A 19425-nucleotide genomic window follows, 5' to 3' on the forward strand; every position below is an offset into this window, starting at 1 on the left:
CACGGTAGGAGCACCACAGGACATGATTTCTGGGAAATTATCTGGGTATCCATGGGGGAAAAAACAGAGAACAAAGGCAACAGCTCGCCCTGGTGAATTGTCAGAGGTCAGTGCCCCTTTAAGGTTGCGTTAGTTGTTTGTGTCTTTGTTCTAGGTGAAGATAGACGAGCAGGAGCGAATTATTCGAGAGCTTGAGAGCACTTTGCAGAGAAGTAACATGGACTCTGATCGTCGACTTGTTCAGCAGCAGAGGGAGTATGAACAGAAGATGCAACTGCTTATGCATCAAGTAACAGAGGGAGGAGTAGGGAACAGCTGTGGAGATGGAATAGATTTGAAGTTAGTGCACTATGATCATTGCTGCTTTCTTTGTTGTATAGATACACCTAACATATCAATAAAGATACATACTCTTGGTCACAATTAGACCTGGTCCTCAGTGTTGCCATTTGGAATTCTGTTTGAATGCTGCTGTAGTCTTGAAAATGTTAATGGGGGCATGGGTGGCCCAGTTGTTTAAGGCGCCGTGATTCGCTGTGCAGAGTTGCATCCCTTGGGCACGCCAGAAACCTATGATTGTGGGTTCGAATCCCGGTTTCCCCCCGATTATGTTTCTAGGTTTGTCAGCACCATACCCATGCTCGTGGGTTTCATCGAAGTGGTGAACGTCTAAGACCTACATCACTTCGGGCTTTCCTCCCACATTAAGCTGACACGCCGCGATATAACTGGAATACTTGTAAAAGCGGCGTTAAACCCAACTCACTCACTCATTGTTAATGACTGGTTATTGACTGAGATACAGAAATATTTACCCTAGACCTAATAGTGAAAAATGAAAATAAGTAACCATTCTTATTCGTCTGTACTTTGTATAGCTTACTGTCTGTGCATTTCAGAGTACAGCAGCTGGAAAAAGATCTGTATTACTATAAGAAAACTAGCCGGGATCTGAAGAAGAAGTTCAAAGAGTTGATAACGAAAGGAGTCCTTAGCTCACAAGGTAAGTACAGTAAACTATGTTGATTACGAACATGCTTATAATGAACTGACGGATACAGCAAACTGTTTTTGGTCGCGGACATTTGCTGAATATATGCTTGTAATGAACTATGGTTATAACGAATGAAAATTAGTGGTCCCTTTGAGTTCATTATAACCTAAGTTTACTGTAAATGTTAACATGGTTGAGGTGTTATATGTTATGTTCAGTGTGCAACCTCTTAATGTACTCATGTTACCATGGTTACAGATATATGGTAATAAGGGTCTAACGTTTTATTTCATTCAGCTATTGGCACTGGCCCTTTTGTCTATCCCTCTTGTTAGTAGTGATCAAAGTAGTTCAGTTTCTGTAGTCATGGCACCTGGTTTTAGCTGTTCTCTTAGCATTGTTGGGACAACTGGCCCATGGTGCCGTTGTACAAAACAACCCAACCTTAGAGTTACGATCACCTTAGCGCTAAGATCGCTTTTTACAAATGCACCCAGTTCCATAACACAATTTTAGCTCTATGACTGTCATAAGACTAGGTTAAGATATGGGAGTTACAATCACCTTGCCGCTAAGATTGCTTTGTACAAATGCACCCAGTCCCTTACCACAATTTTAGCACTACAACTGTCGTAAGACTATGTTAAGATATGGGAGTTACGATCACCTCAGAGCTAAGATCGCCTTTTACAAATGCACCCAGTTCCATAACACAATTTTAGCTCTATGACTGTCATAAGACTAGGTTAAGATATGGGAGTTACAATCACCTTGCCGCTAAGATTGCTTTGTACAAATGCACCCAGTCCCTTACCACAATTTTAGCACTACAACTGTCGTAAGACTATGTTAAGATATGGGAGTTACGATCACCTTAGCGCTAAGATTGCTTTGTACAAATGCACCCAGTTCCATAACACAATTTTAGCTCTATGACTGTCATAAGACTAGGTTAAGATATGGGAGTTACAATCACCTTGCCGCTAAGATTGCTTTGTACAAATGCACCCAGTCCCTTACCACAATTTTAGCACTACAACTGTCGTAAGACTATGTTAAGATATGGGAGTTATGATCACCTTAGCGCTAAGATTGCTTTGTACAAATGCACCCAGTTCCATAACACAATTTTAGCCCTATTACTGTCATAACTCTGTGTTATCATGGCTATAGTATGGGAAGTTCAAACATCTTATTGCAAAGTTTGTTTTGTGGAACAAGATCCAGGGGCCATAATTTAATATAAACTTACGATAGATGTGGAGCTACGATCACTTTGTGGAACAGGACCTAGGAGATTATTTCCTCTATCAGGGAAAATTCTGGGGTGATGATTACCTGAGTTTTGCATCAGTATCCCAGAGTGCCACTTTCATATAGCTCCAGGCTCCAAACGAGCTAGATATTTGTGTGAATAATGCATTAAAAAGGCACGATGTCTTGTTAACTCTGTTAATTAGAAATTTGTATTGCTGTCGTCAACTGAAACAGCATTTTAAGCAGAATTATGACTGTAGGAAATGTTGACTCATTGGTGTAAAAATACCCAATAGACTGACCCGTAGAAGTGACAACATATTGCTTACTGAAAGAAAACTATCAATACCCAATGAGAATGATTATTTCTGAGCAAGTAATCAATGGCTCAAAACATTATCTGGAGACCAAGGCCCCGATCCACAAAGCGATCATCGCACTACGATAGTCGTAAATCTGTGTTAAAGTAATGGAGTTACGATCACTGTAGCGCTTTCATTGCACCGTGTGAGAATGCACTACCTGCCCTTGGGAGCTGAGTGTAATCACCATCTTTATTTTTCCTCCACAGCTTATGAAGACATTGGAGTTTACAGCTCCATCCAAAGTAATGCAGAGAATGAAGTTTCTACCCCAAGAGCACACGTCCCCACCCCCAGGGACACCCACTCTAGTCGGTAAGACCCTGCAGATGTTTCAGCAGTTGAACAAAGTTACTGGGACGTTGTGAGAGGCACTTAATTAGTGAAACAATGTTGGTCTGCATCCTAGAGATCTGGAACCCAATCTCTGGATGATTACTGTTTGGAACATATATACTGCAGAAAAGAAGTTAAAGAACACCTGAGTTTTTCATATGACTCAATTTATCGGTCATGGCAGATACACTAGCTATCGTCAGATGAGAAACGTGTGTGTTCTTATATATTGAGTAGTATATATATCAGGACATATCTTCACAAACACGATTTGGAAATCGGGAAAGTTGTTAATCTGGATTCTTTCATAGTACTGTACTGGCTGGGCCTTCTTCCGCAAAACGACCCCAGCACTACGACGGTTGTACGTCTATGTTAAAGAATGGGATGTACGATGACCTTGGCTAGATGATTGCTTAGTGGAACAGGACCTGAACAGGACCTGGTACTGTACAATATGAAAGTGGCCAGATTAACAACGTTCCTGATTTGGGCCCTGAACATCCACAGGGTTTCATTGTGCTCATATTGTAATACTTATATTGCTATAACAACAATAATTTTATTAGCATGCTTCACATGATTTTAGATTGATAATTTTTGTAGTGATTTCTTCATTAAGATCTATTGTTGATTGAATCATTTCAAATGATTCTTCAAACATAATTCGGAATATCCAAAGGTTTGGATGAGACATTACTCTCAGGGAAGGGGTCATGGAAGCAGTTATGGTTTGATATCATTAAGTATGTGATGTCACATCTTTGACATGATGCTAAGAATGATCGTGTTCATTCCTTCCGTGTTTATACAGTACTGTAGTATTATTTTCTCCTCTGTGTTCATCTTAGAAAGAAATGGGTAAATATGGAGGTTTGGTGTTTCTCTTCTCAGTGACTCTCACATCCGTCCAGGAAGTGGTCGTGAACGACCGCCAAGCCGTCCAGTGTCCAGCCGGTCTGCACACAAGTCTAGCCAGGACCAGCCCCACAATGCCGCCACACCGGTGAAGATATCTCGTAAAGATCTGCGTCCAATGACAGAGGAGGAGGTGTCCATGAGAAGGTCTCATCTCAGTCGGAGCGTTGGGCCCGCAACACCACAAGGTGGGACATAGCAGTACAACAGTGAAGAAATAGTGATGATGATTGTGACACTTGGTGTTGTTGGTTGATGATGATGATGATGATGATGATGATGATGATGATATGGATGATGATGTGGATGATGATGTTGATATGGATGATGATGATATGGATGATGATATGGATGATGATGTGGATGATGATGATGATATGGATGATGATGATATGGATGATGATGATGATATGGATGATGATATGGATGATGATGATGATATGGATGATGATATGGATGATGATATGGATGATGATATGGATGATGATATGGATGATGATGATGATATGGATGATGATATGGATGATGATATGGATGATGATGATGATATGGATGATGATATGGATGATGATGATATGGATGATGATGATGATATGGATGATGATGATATGGATGATGATGATGATGATATGGATGATGATGATATGGATGATGATGATGATATGGATGATGTTGATATGGATGATGATGATATGGATGATGATATGGATGATGATGTGGATGATGATGTTGATATGGATGATGATATGGATGATGATGTGGATGATGATGATGATATGGATGATGATGATATGGATGATGATGATGATATGGATGATGATATGGATGATGATGATGATATGGATGATGATGATGATATGGATGATGATGATATGGATGATGATATGGATGATGATGATGATATGGATGATGATGATATGGATGATGATGATGATATGGATGATGATATGGATGATGATGATATGGATGATGATGATGATATGGATGATGATATGGATGATGATGATGATATGGATGATGATGTGGATGATGATGATGATATGGATGATGATGATATGGATGATGATGATATGGATGATGATGATATGGATGATGATGATATGGATGATGATGATATGGATGATGATATGGATGATGATGATGATATGGATGATGATGATATGGATGATGATGATATGGATGATGATATGGATGATGATATGGATGATGATGATGATATGGATGATGATATGGATGATGATGATGATATGGATGATGATGATATGGATGATGATGATATGGATGATGATGATATGGATGATGATGATATGGATGATGATATGGATGATGATATGGATGATGATGATGATATGGATGATGATATGGATGATGATGATGATATGGATGATGATGATATGGATGATGATGATATGGATGATGATATGGATCATGATATGGATGATGATGATGATATGGATGATGATATGGATGATGATGATGATATGGATGATGATGATGATATGGATGATGATGATGATATGGATGATGATGATGATATGGATGATGATATGGATGATGATGATGATATGGATGATGATGATGATATGGATGATGATGATGATATGGATGATGATGATGATATGGATGATGATGATGATATGGATGATGATGATGATATGGATGATGATGATGATATGGATGATGATATGGATGATGATGATGATATGGATGATGATGATGATATGGATGATGATGATATGGATGATGATGATATGGATGATGATGATATGGATGATGATGATATGGATGATGATGATGATATGGATGATGATGATATGGATGATGATGATGATATGGATGATGATATGGATGATGATGATGATATGGATGATGATATGGATGATGATGATATGGATGATGATGATGATATGGATGATGATATGGATGATGATGATGATATGGATGATGATATGGATGATGATGATGATATGGATGATGATGATATGGATGATGATGATGATATGGATGATGATATGGATGATGATGATGATATGGATGATGATGATATGGATGATGATGATGATATGGATGATGATATGGATGATGATGATGATATGGATGATGATATGGATGATGATGATATGGATGATGATGATGATATGGATGATGATATGGATGATGATGATGATATGGATGATGATATGGATGATGATGATGATATGGATGATGATGATATGGATGACGATGATGATATGGATGAGGATGATATGGATGATGATATGGATGATGATATGGATGATGATGATGATATGGATGATGATGATATGGATGATGATATGGATGATGATGATGATGATATGGATGATGATATGGATGATGATGATATGGATGATGATATGGATGATGATATGGATGATGATGATGATATGGATGATGATATGGATGATGATGATGATATGGATGATGATATGGATGATGATATGGATGATGATGATGATATGGATGATGATGATGATATGGATGATGATGATATGGATGATGATGATATGGATGATGATATGGATGATGATATGGATGATGATGATGATATGGATGATGATGATATGGATGATGATATGGATGATGATGATATGGATGATGATGATGATATGGATGATGATATGGATGATGATGATATGGATGATGATGTTGATATGGATGATGATGATATGGATGATGATGATATGGATGATGATGATGATATGGATGATGATATGGATGATGATGATGATATGGATGATGATGATGATATGGATGATGATATGGATGATGATATGGATGATGATGATGATATGGATGATGATGATGATATGGATGATGATATGGATGATGATGATGATATGGATGATGATGATGATATGGATGATGATGATATGGATGATGATGATGATATGGATGATGATATGGATGATGATGATGATATGGATGATGATGATGATATGGATGATGATATGGATGATGATATGGATGATGATGATGATATGGATGATGATATGGATGATGATGATGATATGGATGATGATATGGATGATGATGATGATATGGATGATGATGATGATATGGATGATGATGATATGGATGATGATGATATGGATGATGATGATGATATGGATGATGATGATGATATGGATGATGATGATATGGATGATGATGATATGGATGATGATGATGATATGGATGATGATATGGATGATGATGATATGGATGATGATGATGATATGGATGATGATATGGATGATGATGATGATATGGATGATGATGATGATATGGATGATGATGTTGATATGGATGATGATGATATGGATGATGATGATATGGATGATGATGATGATGATATGGATGATGATATGGATGATGATGATGATATGGATGATGATGATGATGATATGGATGATGATGATATGGATGATGATGATGATATGGATGATGATATGGATGATGATGATGATATGGATGATGATGATGATATGGATGATGATGATATGGATGATGATGATGATGATATGGATGATGATGATGATATGGATGATGATGATGATATGGATGATGATGATATGGATGATGATGATATGGATGATGATGATGATATGGATGATGATGATGATATGGATGATGATGATATGGATGATGATGATATGGATGATGATGATGATATGGATGATGATGATATGGATGATGATGATATGGATGATGATGATATGGATGATGATGATGATATGGATGATGATATGGATGATGATGATATGGATGATGATGTTGATATGGATGATGATATGGATGATGATGATATGGATGATGATGATGATATGGATGATGATATGGATGATGATGATATGGATGATGATGATATGGATGATGATGATATGGATGATGATGATGATATGGATGATGATATGGATGATGATGATGATATGGATGATGATGATGATATGGATGATGATGTTGATATGGATGATGATGATATGGATGATGATGATATGGATGATGATGATGATGATATGGATGATGATATGGATGATGATGATGATATGGATGATGATGATGATGATATGGATGATGATGATATGGATGATGATGATGATATGGATGATGATATGGATGATGATGATGATATGGATGATGATGATGATATGGATGATGATGATATGGATGATGATGATGATGATATGGATGATGATGATGATATGGATGATGATGATGATATGGATGATGATGATATGGATGATGATGATATGGATGATGATGATGATATGGATGATGATGATGATATGGATGATGATGATATGGATGATGATGATATGGATGATGATGATGATATGGATGATGATGATATGGATGATGATGATGATATGGATGATGATATGGATGATGATGATGATATGGATGATGATGATATGGATGATGATGATGATATGGATGATGATGATATGGATGATGATGATGATATGGATGATGATGATATGGATGATGATGATGATATGGATGATGATGATATGGATGATGATGATGATATGGATGATGATGATATGGATGATGATGATGATATGGATGATGATATGGATGATGATGATGATATGGATGATGATGATGATATGGATGATGATGTTGATATGGATGATGATGATATGGATGATGATGATGATATGGATGATGATGATGATGATATGGATGATGATGATGATATGGATGATGATGATGATATGGATGATGATGATGATGATATGGATGATGATATGGATGATGATGATGATATGGATGATGATGATGATGATATGGATGATGATGATATGGATGATGATGATGATATGGATGATGATATGGATGATGATGATATGGATGATGATGATGATATGGATGATGATGATATGGATGATGATGATATGGATGATGATGATGATGATATGGATGATGATGATGATATGGATGATGATGATGATATGGATGATGATGATATGGATGATGATGATATGGATGATGATATGGATGATGATGATGATGATATGGATGATGATGATGATATGGATGATGATGATATGGATGATGATGATGATGATATGGATGATGATATGGATGATGATATGGATGATGATGATATGGATGATGATGATGATATGGATGTTGATGATGATATGGATGTTGATGATGATATGGATGATGATGATGATATGGATGATGATATGGATGATGATATGGATGATGATATGGATGATGATGATGATGATATGGATGATGATATGGATGATGATGATATGGATGATGATGATATGGATGATGATGATATGGATGATGATGATATGGATGATGATGATGATATGGATGATGATGATATGGATGATGATGATATGGATGATGATGATATGGATGATGATGATGATATGGATGATGATGATATGGATGATGATGATGATATGGATGATGATGATATGGATGATGATATGGATGATGATGATGATATGGATGATGATGTTGATATGGATGATGATATGGATGATGATGATATGGATGATGATATGGATGATGATGATGATATGGATGATGATGATATGGATGATGATGATATGGATGATGATGATATGGATGATGATGATGATATGGATGATGATGATATGGATGATGATGATATGGATGATGATGATATGGATGATGATGATATGGATGATGATGATGATATGGATGATGATGATATGGATGATGATGATATGGATGATGATATGGATGATGATGATGATATGGATGATGATGATATGGATGATGATGATGATATGGATGATGATGATATGGATGATGATGATGATATGGATGATGATGATATGGATGATGATGATATGGATGATGATGATGATATGGATGATGATGATATGGATGATGATGATATGGATGATGATGATATGGATGATGATGATATGGATGATGATGATATGGATGATGATGATGATATGGATGATGATGATATGGATGATGATGATATGGATGATGATGATATGGATGATGATGATATGGATGATGATGATGATATGGATGATGATGATGATGATATGGATGATGATGATATGGATGATGATATGGATGATGATGATATGGATGATGATGATGATATGGATGATGATGATATGGATGATGATGTTGATATGGATGATGATGATATGGATGATGATGATATGGATGATGATGATATGGATGATGATGATGATGATATGGATGATGATGTTGATATGGATGATGATGATGATATGGATGATGATGATATGGATGATGATGATGATATGGATGATGATGATATGGATGATGATGATATGGATGATGATGTTGATATGGATGATGATGATATGGATGATGATGATGATATGGATGATGATGATATGGATGATGATGATATGGATGATGATGATGATATGGATGATGATGATATGGATGATGATGATATGGATGATGATGATATGGATGATGATGATGATATGGATGATTGTATGGATTGTAAATGATTCCTTGGTATTTCATTGGCTAAGCAAGCAATTTTTGTGTGTTTACATTTCCAGAAACGAAAAAGATATTAGCCAAGCCCACTGACAGACTGGTGTTTTATGATTGGCTGATAATAGAGTGGGTGGCAATGATTACATAGGCAGGCTAGGAGTTATTGTTCATGACTTCATTATGTTTTTGTGTTTGAGGAGGTATTAACGTGTAAAACAAAGTGTACGCTTTGCATAAATTCACCCAGAAACAACAAAAATATTGAAGTCAATTCTTTGTTGATCATGAATAATGAAAATGTGCTATTTCCTTCCAGATTCTTTGGATTCCGCCAGCAATCCCTGGTCATGAAATGTCTTGGAGTTGTCCTGCCACGCCCACGTAGTGTCCTGACGGTGCTAATCCTATTATTGACATCTAGCTTGTTATCCCTTTCAGTATCTTATAATAGATGTGTCAGTAGACAGTTTTAGGGCCTTAAATGCTGTCAACCAACAAAACCCATCAGATGTGCGCCCTAATTACAAGAGGTAGAAATAAGCTTGATCTGTACGTGGATATATCCCGTGTCCACAAGACCACAGCAACTAACAACCAATTGTGTTCCTGTGTTTGAATGTAAACGTGGATATATCCCGTGTCCACAAGACCACAGCAACTAACAACCAATTGAATTCCTGTGTTGAAATGTATTTAAAAACCTGCTCATCCCGGTTGTGAAACCATCTGTGTATATTTGAATACAAAGCAGTACCGAACGCAAACAAGCTGTCCAAGTAGAAGTGATTTCATTAACAGCAGATCCTAGTTATTGCTACACTACACAATGATCTGAGGGCATCCCATTGCCGGTCGCATCAGAACGACCCTTGTTGACTTTGACTTATCAAGGAATGACTAACACTGGCTCCAAATTTCGATTCCAAAACCTTTAGGTTGATATTCCTAACTTGTGTTGAGCAATACATTAAATCACTTCAGAGAGCAGATTTTTCCATCAAACAGCCATTCTTCAAGCTGTACTTGATTGTCCAACGTTGATGATTGGATGTTTTATGTGGTGTTTTTGTGATAACCAAAGTTGATTGATGAATAGAAGGAACTTCCTTGTGTTTGTTGTGGGAGGTTTGAACTGCATATCAAGATTGGCTGAGGTTTCAACACGCAGTCATGAGAGGTTGTGAGATATGCATATTTTAGCAGATTGTTTCGGTGCAAAATTATGTTACAACAGATGATGTTATTTGTTATACACGATTCCTGCCACTTGTTTGTTGCATGCTTTGTTTAATTATGTAGTTATTACCTTCGGTCTGTGACTTTTGCCACCTGACCAAAGCCTGATTCTAGTAACATGCTGTTCGACCTCGTAAGCTCAGCTGATAATCGTTCATATGCTAATACTAAAATCTACGGAAATTGAGCCTAGGAGTCATCTTCGGGCTAGTAGATTCACAAGTCTTTAGCACAGTGTGTTATGAATGCCATATAATTTATACAACATTTAAACTTGTGATATGTTTCTTTGTGGTTCAATATTCGTAGAGTTATGGAAATATTCTATTACATCAATAGTGGTAATTACCATGTCTGTTCAATGTAATTCAGATAACACTGATTAATGTATGTCTTTCACCGAGTGATGTCAGTTTGTGACTATCTGCTCTGTAGAGTTTGGGGGGGCACGGGTGGCCCAGTCGTCTAAGGCGCCACGATTCGCTGTACAGAGCTGCGTCCCTTGGGCACGCCAGAAACCTATGATTGTGGGTTCGAATCCCGGTTCGCCCCAATTATGTTTCTAGGTTTGTCAGCACCATACCCGTGCTCGTGGGTTTCACCGAAGTGGTAAACGTCTGAGACCTGCATCACTTCGGGCTTTCCTCCCACATTAAGCTGACACGCCGCGATATAACTGGAATACTGTTAAAAGCGGCATTAAACCCAACTCACTCACTCACTCACTGTAGAGTTTGGCTCAATCCAAAGTTCAATTCAGACTTTTTCTTCAATACTGTAATGGTGATGAAAAGAATTTCCATTTCCTGTAAAAACAGGCTGAAATTGTTATAACTACATACTTGCAAGGAGCATTTGGACCATATCCGAGTGTCATATCAGGGAGGAGACTGTTCCGCGGAATTCCGTTGATTTTGTTACGTCAGGGCACTTTTGTGATTCATGCCATTACAAATCGTATAGTCACCCAGAACCATGGTTATGTCATGATGTTTGAAAACCCATTCTCTTCCCTGTATCATGATGTTGATAACTAACAGCCGGTGTGTTTTTACTGTGTGTTTTGTATTTAAGATTCTTGTGTGTCATTGAGCGTTCTTCCAGCAGTCTAGTGCTATGTATCTACTGTACCAGAAGTACTGGCACACCCCGTGAACATCCGGGCCTGAATAGGTCTTCAGCAACCCATTGGCGACCATGCTTGTCGTAAGAGGTGACTTATGGTATCGGTTGGTCAGGCTCGCTGACTTGGTTGATGCATGTTATCGTATCCCAATTGCAGAGAAAGATGCTCATAATGTCAATTTCTGGATTGTCTGGTCCAGACATGATTATTTACAGACCGCCATCATATAGCTGGAATATTGCTGAGTGCGGCGTTAAACAACAAACAAACAAAACATACTGGACACACACTCTTCTTTCAAGAGTCATATGGCATCAGTCACTGAGAAATGTTTACTTGATTTGGGAATATATATACAGTGAAACTGAAACCTCATATATCCTGGGTGATATTCTTGGTGGCCTGGGATGTTTGTAGAAAAAGATTCTTTTAAAAATTTATTGTGCTTCACACTGTTGTAAAAAAGAAATAGCCTGCCACAAAAATAATATTGTTGCAAGGTGTTTTTCTTTAAAAGAATTCCGACTCATAGGTTTAAATTAAAAAAATATCTGGTCTTGTAGCTGAAGAGGTAACTAATCTCTATACAAAGTCCATCCTCCTCCAATAGAATATCAAGTAGTCGGTCCCTGAAAACTTTGATCATTATTGTGACATAACGTAATAGCTAAATAACTACCGTATTTGTACATTGCTCTGGTATCTGCACTCTGTCTCAAACTATACATAACTTTATACATGGATGGTCCAGAGGTTCACAGCTGTTGTAATTAGAGTATAACTACAGGAAGATTATTTCTATAGTGGCTTTAGGTAGGGCCCCTGTTTTGTCTCAATCCCCCTCCATTTGTGCCTGTAGGGACCTATCGGCTAGAAGTGTTCCAATATGCCTGTAGCACTAGATAAGTTATTCATTGGCATATACCGTATTCGACGTAATAAGCGCCCAGGGCGCTCTCGAAATAAGAAATAGGGGGCTCTTATTAGAATATTATTTTGGTGAAAAAAACAGAGTTGAAAGATAAATTTTGTGGTTTAAGCTGACAGCCTGAAGTGTTTATGTACGACAGATATATTTTTCCAGAATTTAATTGCCCATAATTAAGGGTGCATATAACACACGAGTGCGTATTATACTTGAATAATACGTCTTGTGTACATTGATCAATCGGAAGGGATGCTAATTGGGATTGTTCACTAGCCAATATATTAGCAAATGTCACCGTGGGCGCTTATTAGAGCGGGGCGCTTATTACGTCGATTATGGTAATGACGTTTGTTTATTATCGTTATTTACCTTGTTACATGTGTGATGAAGCCTATTACAGTAACTATCTCAAATGAATTATCAATTTTCATTTGAATATTATGTTGTGTTTAATATATTGGTACTTAAGACATGTTTTATATGACTTTGTCAGAATGGGAGTTGTGGCATCAGATGTATATATAGTACACAGCATTAACTTATATGTACTTGTATGTGTGATTGTCATATGGTTTATTTATTAAGGGACCAAACATCGACATCGCAGCACCATTATATTTTATTGGTGTTGTGTCTGTCACATAGGTATTTTTGTGGTGATAATCTTGTTTATATCTACATAACATTCCACTGTAATTGTCAAAGCTGTTTCTAGTACAGTTAATATTACAGGCTAAGATGAACTTAGCCTCAACTCACCATCCCACATAATGCAAAAACATGAAGAAAAAGTGTTTGTCATATTGTGTCATTCTTTTGGTACAGTTGTGTGTGTTGATATCATTTATAGCTAAAATGGATACATTATGGATATCATTAAACCGCCCATATGTTATCAGATATGAGCAGGCCACTGTAACTTGATAATGCCCTCACATTCCTTGACGACAGGCCATTATCACACCCGTTGTTAGGTGACGTCATAGGATAGGGATAGGCGACGTCACGTTCAATAGTGACGTCATCTGGTTTGTTCCATGACATTTCCATATTTGTAAATGTGGGTCAGTGACATTGGTGTTGATTGCAGTAAATGTTTCAATACCGATATTGTTTCTTTTTGACAACAAATTCCATCCATTTAAACTATAATAAGGGTAACACTATTTTTCAGGGCATTATCATTTGCAGAAGCCCTCGGCCTTTTTAACTGCCATCCTTCGCCGGGCAGTTAATGGAAGACCTCGCGCTTCTGCAAATGATAATGCCCTGAAAAATAGCTCTTACCTTTATAATACTGCTGCGTCAGCAATTTGACAAATGTTCCGATTACAAATGTAATCTTGAAATTTCATAATATGTGAAGCCTATTGCTGGAATAGTGCTAACAGTGGTGTAAAACCCAACTCACTCACTCACTCACTCACTACAGCTTCGCATTACAAAAAAATCAACCGGGAGTATTGATGTATCTTGATGCTGGGCTATGGGGTCATTGGGAGGAGTGAGTTCCCAGTACTCAATGCCCCAAAGTTTGACCATGGAGAGGACGGGGTGCTTACAGCAGGATGTAAGTATGCTGTGGTGTTTCTTCTAGGCGTACTCTACTGTGGCAGAATGTAAGCAATACAATACTCTCTGTTCACAATATCGGCCACGGGTGTGAGTTGTCCATTATCATTTGAGAAGCTTCTTGTGCAGAGCTGTACATAGCCGTAATATTGCTGACTAAGCAGGAATTCTCCTCTCACCATTGTTCATTAAGGTTGAAGGGACAAAAGTCTGGAGCTTGTGATGGAGAAATAGAATATATTGCAATCCAGCAATTTTAACAGGGAGGAGTCCAAAATTTCAAAATCGTTGAATCTCTCAGTGAATCGGTGGGTGGTATTGTCTACAACATACATTTGGTCTTCAAAAAGGGTAGGTTGGGGGTGGGTGTGTTCTCAAACCACACAACCACCCACCACACCCCACACCCCACACACCCACCCACCCCCTACCACACCCCATCCCCACCCCACCTCTGGATCTGCCAATGTACAAGGGCTGTTTAGTAACAACAGTTTCACATCATTTTACTGTGTTGCCTACATTGTGGTTCAGACTCAAAAGTTTCCAGAAATGTATTTTTGTCATTTGCCTTGTTGATCTGTTTTATTTGTTACTTTGGTTTGTGTGTGCTAAACGGACCAATTCTTTATCCATTAAAAAGAAGCCTGTTTCAATTACCCAATATCAGGCAACCGATGTGATCATTTCATTGAGATAGTTGTAAGGAATGTGTCAGTCATATTCAAATTTCACTTGATATGAGCTGCATCAACTGTTGTATGACCACCACAACATCTACCACAGCAACAGCAACCACCACCATGTGATACAGTACATTGATAGAATCAAAACTATTAAAAACTAATCAAAATTACCTCGCCAAATAAACACCGTCCATATTTTGTGTATGGTAAATATCTTAACATTCACATGATCATCAGCTTTACATGACTATTTAAATTATTACAGTTTTGAAGTTGCTGTCACGAATCTATTTTAACATTCAATCACCAGTTCCAACATATCAAAACTATATGGTCCATATGTGTTCTATATATGACTTATGTTGTCCACAGATGTCCTATGTTTTCTCAAAGAGAAATGTTATCTTTGTTTTCATCCTATAAGTGTTATTTTTTGCAATTTCTACATGTAAGCTTAAAAAGAAATATAATTATTCATATTTTATTTTCATTACCAGGTTTAACCAGACATATTTACTTTAGAGAGTTTCTTTGACAAGCAATTTGGAATTTATGGCGATATTCAGTTGGTCATTCTTCAGATGACCCAAAATATGACATATTGTAAATGTTGGTGTCTTGTGTTAATGTCCGATTGTCTTTAACTACACAGACATCACATCTAGGTTTCAGGTTCATATAATCCAAACATTCATTTGAAATTTGTAATGTATGATGCTTTATATGAATACATGACTCTGACAAGAATTCTCATGCAAACAGATGAAATATTTTTTTTTTTCAAACTGTAACAGAGTACTTAAGGTTTGTTGTTATTTATATTCATTGTCTGTGTTTACTAGCTATATTTATTATCTGTCTTCACTATCAATGCTCAGTATCTATATATATTATCTATCTTCAGAAGGGCGGTCGGGTAGCCTAGTGGTTAAAGCGTTTGCTCGTAACGCCGAAGACCCGGGTTCGATTCCAGACATGGGTACATTGTGTGAAGCCCATTTCTGGTGTCCCCCGCCATGATATTGCTGGAATATTGCTAAAAGCGGCGTAAAACCATACTCACTCACTCACTCACTATCTTTAGAATCTGTCTTCATTTTCTCATCTTTCTTGATTCTCATTTTAAACAGTCTGTTTTTAAATGATTAAATTTGTTTTTGGGGTCATCAGATCATGAACCAAATATACTGAGGGAAACAAATTAGGGAACACATGAAAGTACATGTTCCTTTATTCTTTTCCAGGTTTCTTCGCATGCTTTGAGTTGCTCTGTGGGTGAAAATCTGGAAATAAGTAAAGGAACAGTGTGATAAAGTGATGTTCCCTTATTTGTCTCCCTCAGTATATCTATTAAAACCAGCCTTAGTGTTACAGTGAAAGTTATTGTGCTGTTGTAGTGAAGCTTTGCTAAAATGTTTGATAAGTGCATTCCGAGGTTAATAGGAAAATAATGATAGACGACATGCAGTTGAAACATCTCAGTTGAAGTTTAGGGGGCAAGGGAAATGTAGAATCTCAGGTAGTGGCAGTATGACTCCACTTATGTCAGCATGTCGGAATACAGACTTTGTGCACAGGAAGTTAAGAACATCTGATTCTTTCATATTACTATAGTTAATCTGTCATGCCATGACAGATTAACCATACTGGCAGTAATATGAAAGAATCTGGTGTTCTTTAACTTCTTTTGAGTAGTATATATTGTATAGGTATGGGTGGCTCAGTTGTTTAAGGGGGCGGTCGGGTAGCCTAGTGGTTAAAGCGTTAGCTTGTCACACCAAAGACCGAGTTTGATTACATGGGTTCAGTGTGTGAAGCCAATTTTTAGTGTCCCCTGACGTGATATTGCTGGAATATTGCTAAAAGCGGCGTAAAAGCATACTCACTCACTCACTCACTCACTCACTCACTCACTCACTCTAGAATGTCAACGCTCAGTCACTCACTCTAGAATGTCAACGCCGCAGAATAATTGGTCTCGGTTATCTGCAGAACAGATTCCGTTGGGCATAAAAGGTAAAGTATCAGTGAAAATTATGAGTGGATCATTTAAAATTTGTGTGACACCAGCTGTTTGCAAAAAGGGTAATTCTCATTTTGATCCCGAGAGAGATATGTAGTAATGCTCAAAGCATGTGTTGCTAGGATACAATGGGTGTTTTGGCATGCAGACGGAAGTGGATTCTCCATATGAGGTGACCGCATGGCTACATCTTCCTACACGATGGTCATGCCCACATATACTACTCAAAAGAAGTTAAAGAACTCTTGATTCTTTTATATACTACAGTTAATCTGTCATGGTAGTCGTGTATTTGATTTCCTCTGTGATAAGTGGTGTTGATGATTAGTAGTACACTTGCCGTCCATGTCCAACAGTTGTACTCCGACCCATGTGATTACATGACATTCCACTCTTTTCCTTTTCAGTTACTGCTTGAAGTAATTGAGAAGTTACTAAGCACTTGTGATGTAATACCAGATGTGTACTAATAAATATATTTTCAGTTAACAAGCTCCACATTTAATGTAGAAATCAATTTATTTTTTACAGCCTGCACCATGATATATTATTGTTATATCATACATTTATATACTGCAGGTATCCAGGTATAATATCTGCTCAAATGCAGATATACTAATAAAAAAAGTTAAAGAACACAATTATTTCATGTCACTGTAGTTAATCTGTCATTGCATGACAATTCTTTCATATGACTATTACAGATTAAATGTAGTTATATGAAACAAATCAAGTGTTTTTCTACTTCTTTTAAGTAGTATATACACTGTGCTAGCTGATTATTGTTCCTGCATAAGTGGTTGCATCATTTCCAAATTTAGAAATAGAATGTTTCAGTAAGGCTGAAAAAAAAAAAAATTCTTTTCTCAGGCACCGCCCGCACCATTAAAAATTTTGCATCACGTTTCGTTCTTTATTTCAATTTCAATTTTTTAAAATAAATCCTTAAATATTCCAAGTCCATCAGTAGTCAAATACTGTATTCCAGTCCTTTACTCATCAAGGAATACATTTATGTCGGGAGGACCTTTCCCAGGTTGGTTGTACACAATTGTTTATTAATTACACAACTGTATATTGGTTACATACTGGTTTGAACAACCCCAAAAAAGAAGACACTGCCCACACTATATTTTCAAAAGACATTGCCTGAGAATCAATTCTTTCATTTTTTTAAGCCTAAGTTGTCCTTTTTTACACATCCCCAATGTTTCAGGGTAATTTTTCAGTAAGTTTGCTCCAGAATTATTCCTCGTAATCTGTTGTATAATTTTCTGTGTAAATGAATACCTCCTTAAGATCAAACGTTAAACCACTGTTTCTGTTCTACTCTATACTTCTACATCTTCACCATGCATCTTATTTTCAATTCTAAATACATATGGTCACGCATTTAAGCAGCATTTATTTCAAAAATCATTTTATTGTCACATATATCTCATCCCTCCATCAGAAACCAAACTATAAACATGCAAGGTTGACAGCGACATACTTT

At 37.1% G+C, this 19425-nt stretch overlaps 1 protein-coding gene across 2 annotated transcripts in view; it reads left to right on the top strand.

Annotated features, from left to right (window-relative positions):
- The window catches only part of LOC124113673 (kinesin-like protein KIF27), a 54783-nt gene extending 43740 nt beyond the window's left edge, over positions 1-11043 (top strand). For both annotated transcript variants that reach the window (XM_046474131.2, XM_046474132.2), the window contains 5 exons: positions 155-339; positions 900-1003; positions 2823-2928; positions 3844-4055; positions 10676-11043. In XM_046474131.2, the coding sequence (XP_046330087.2) occupies positions 155-339; positions 900-1003; positions 2823-2928; positions 3844-4055; positions 10676-10710 (642 nt within the window). In that variant the 3' untranslated portion in view covers positions 10711-11043. The remainder of the gene's footprint in view (positions 1-154; positions 340-899; positions 1004-2822; positions 2929-3843; positions 4056-10675) is intronic.
- The last annotated feature ends 8382 nt before the right edge of the window (positions 11044-19425 follow it).

Source organism: Haliotis rufescens, unplaced genomic scaffold (genome assembly GCF_023055435.1).
Source record: "Haliotis rufescens isolate VD_foot unplaced genomic scaffold, xgHalRufe1.0.p SCAF_6, whole genome shotgun sequence".
Taxonomy (NCBI): Eukaryota; Metazoa; Mollusca; class Gastropoda; order Lepetellida; family Haliotidae; genus Haliotis; species Haliotis rufescens.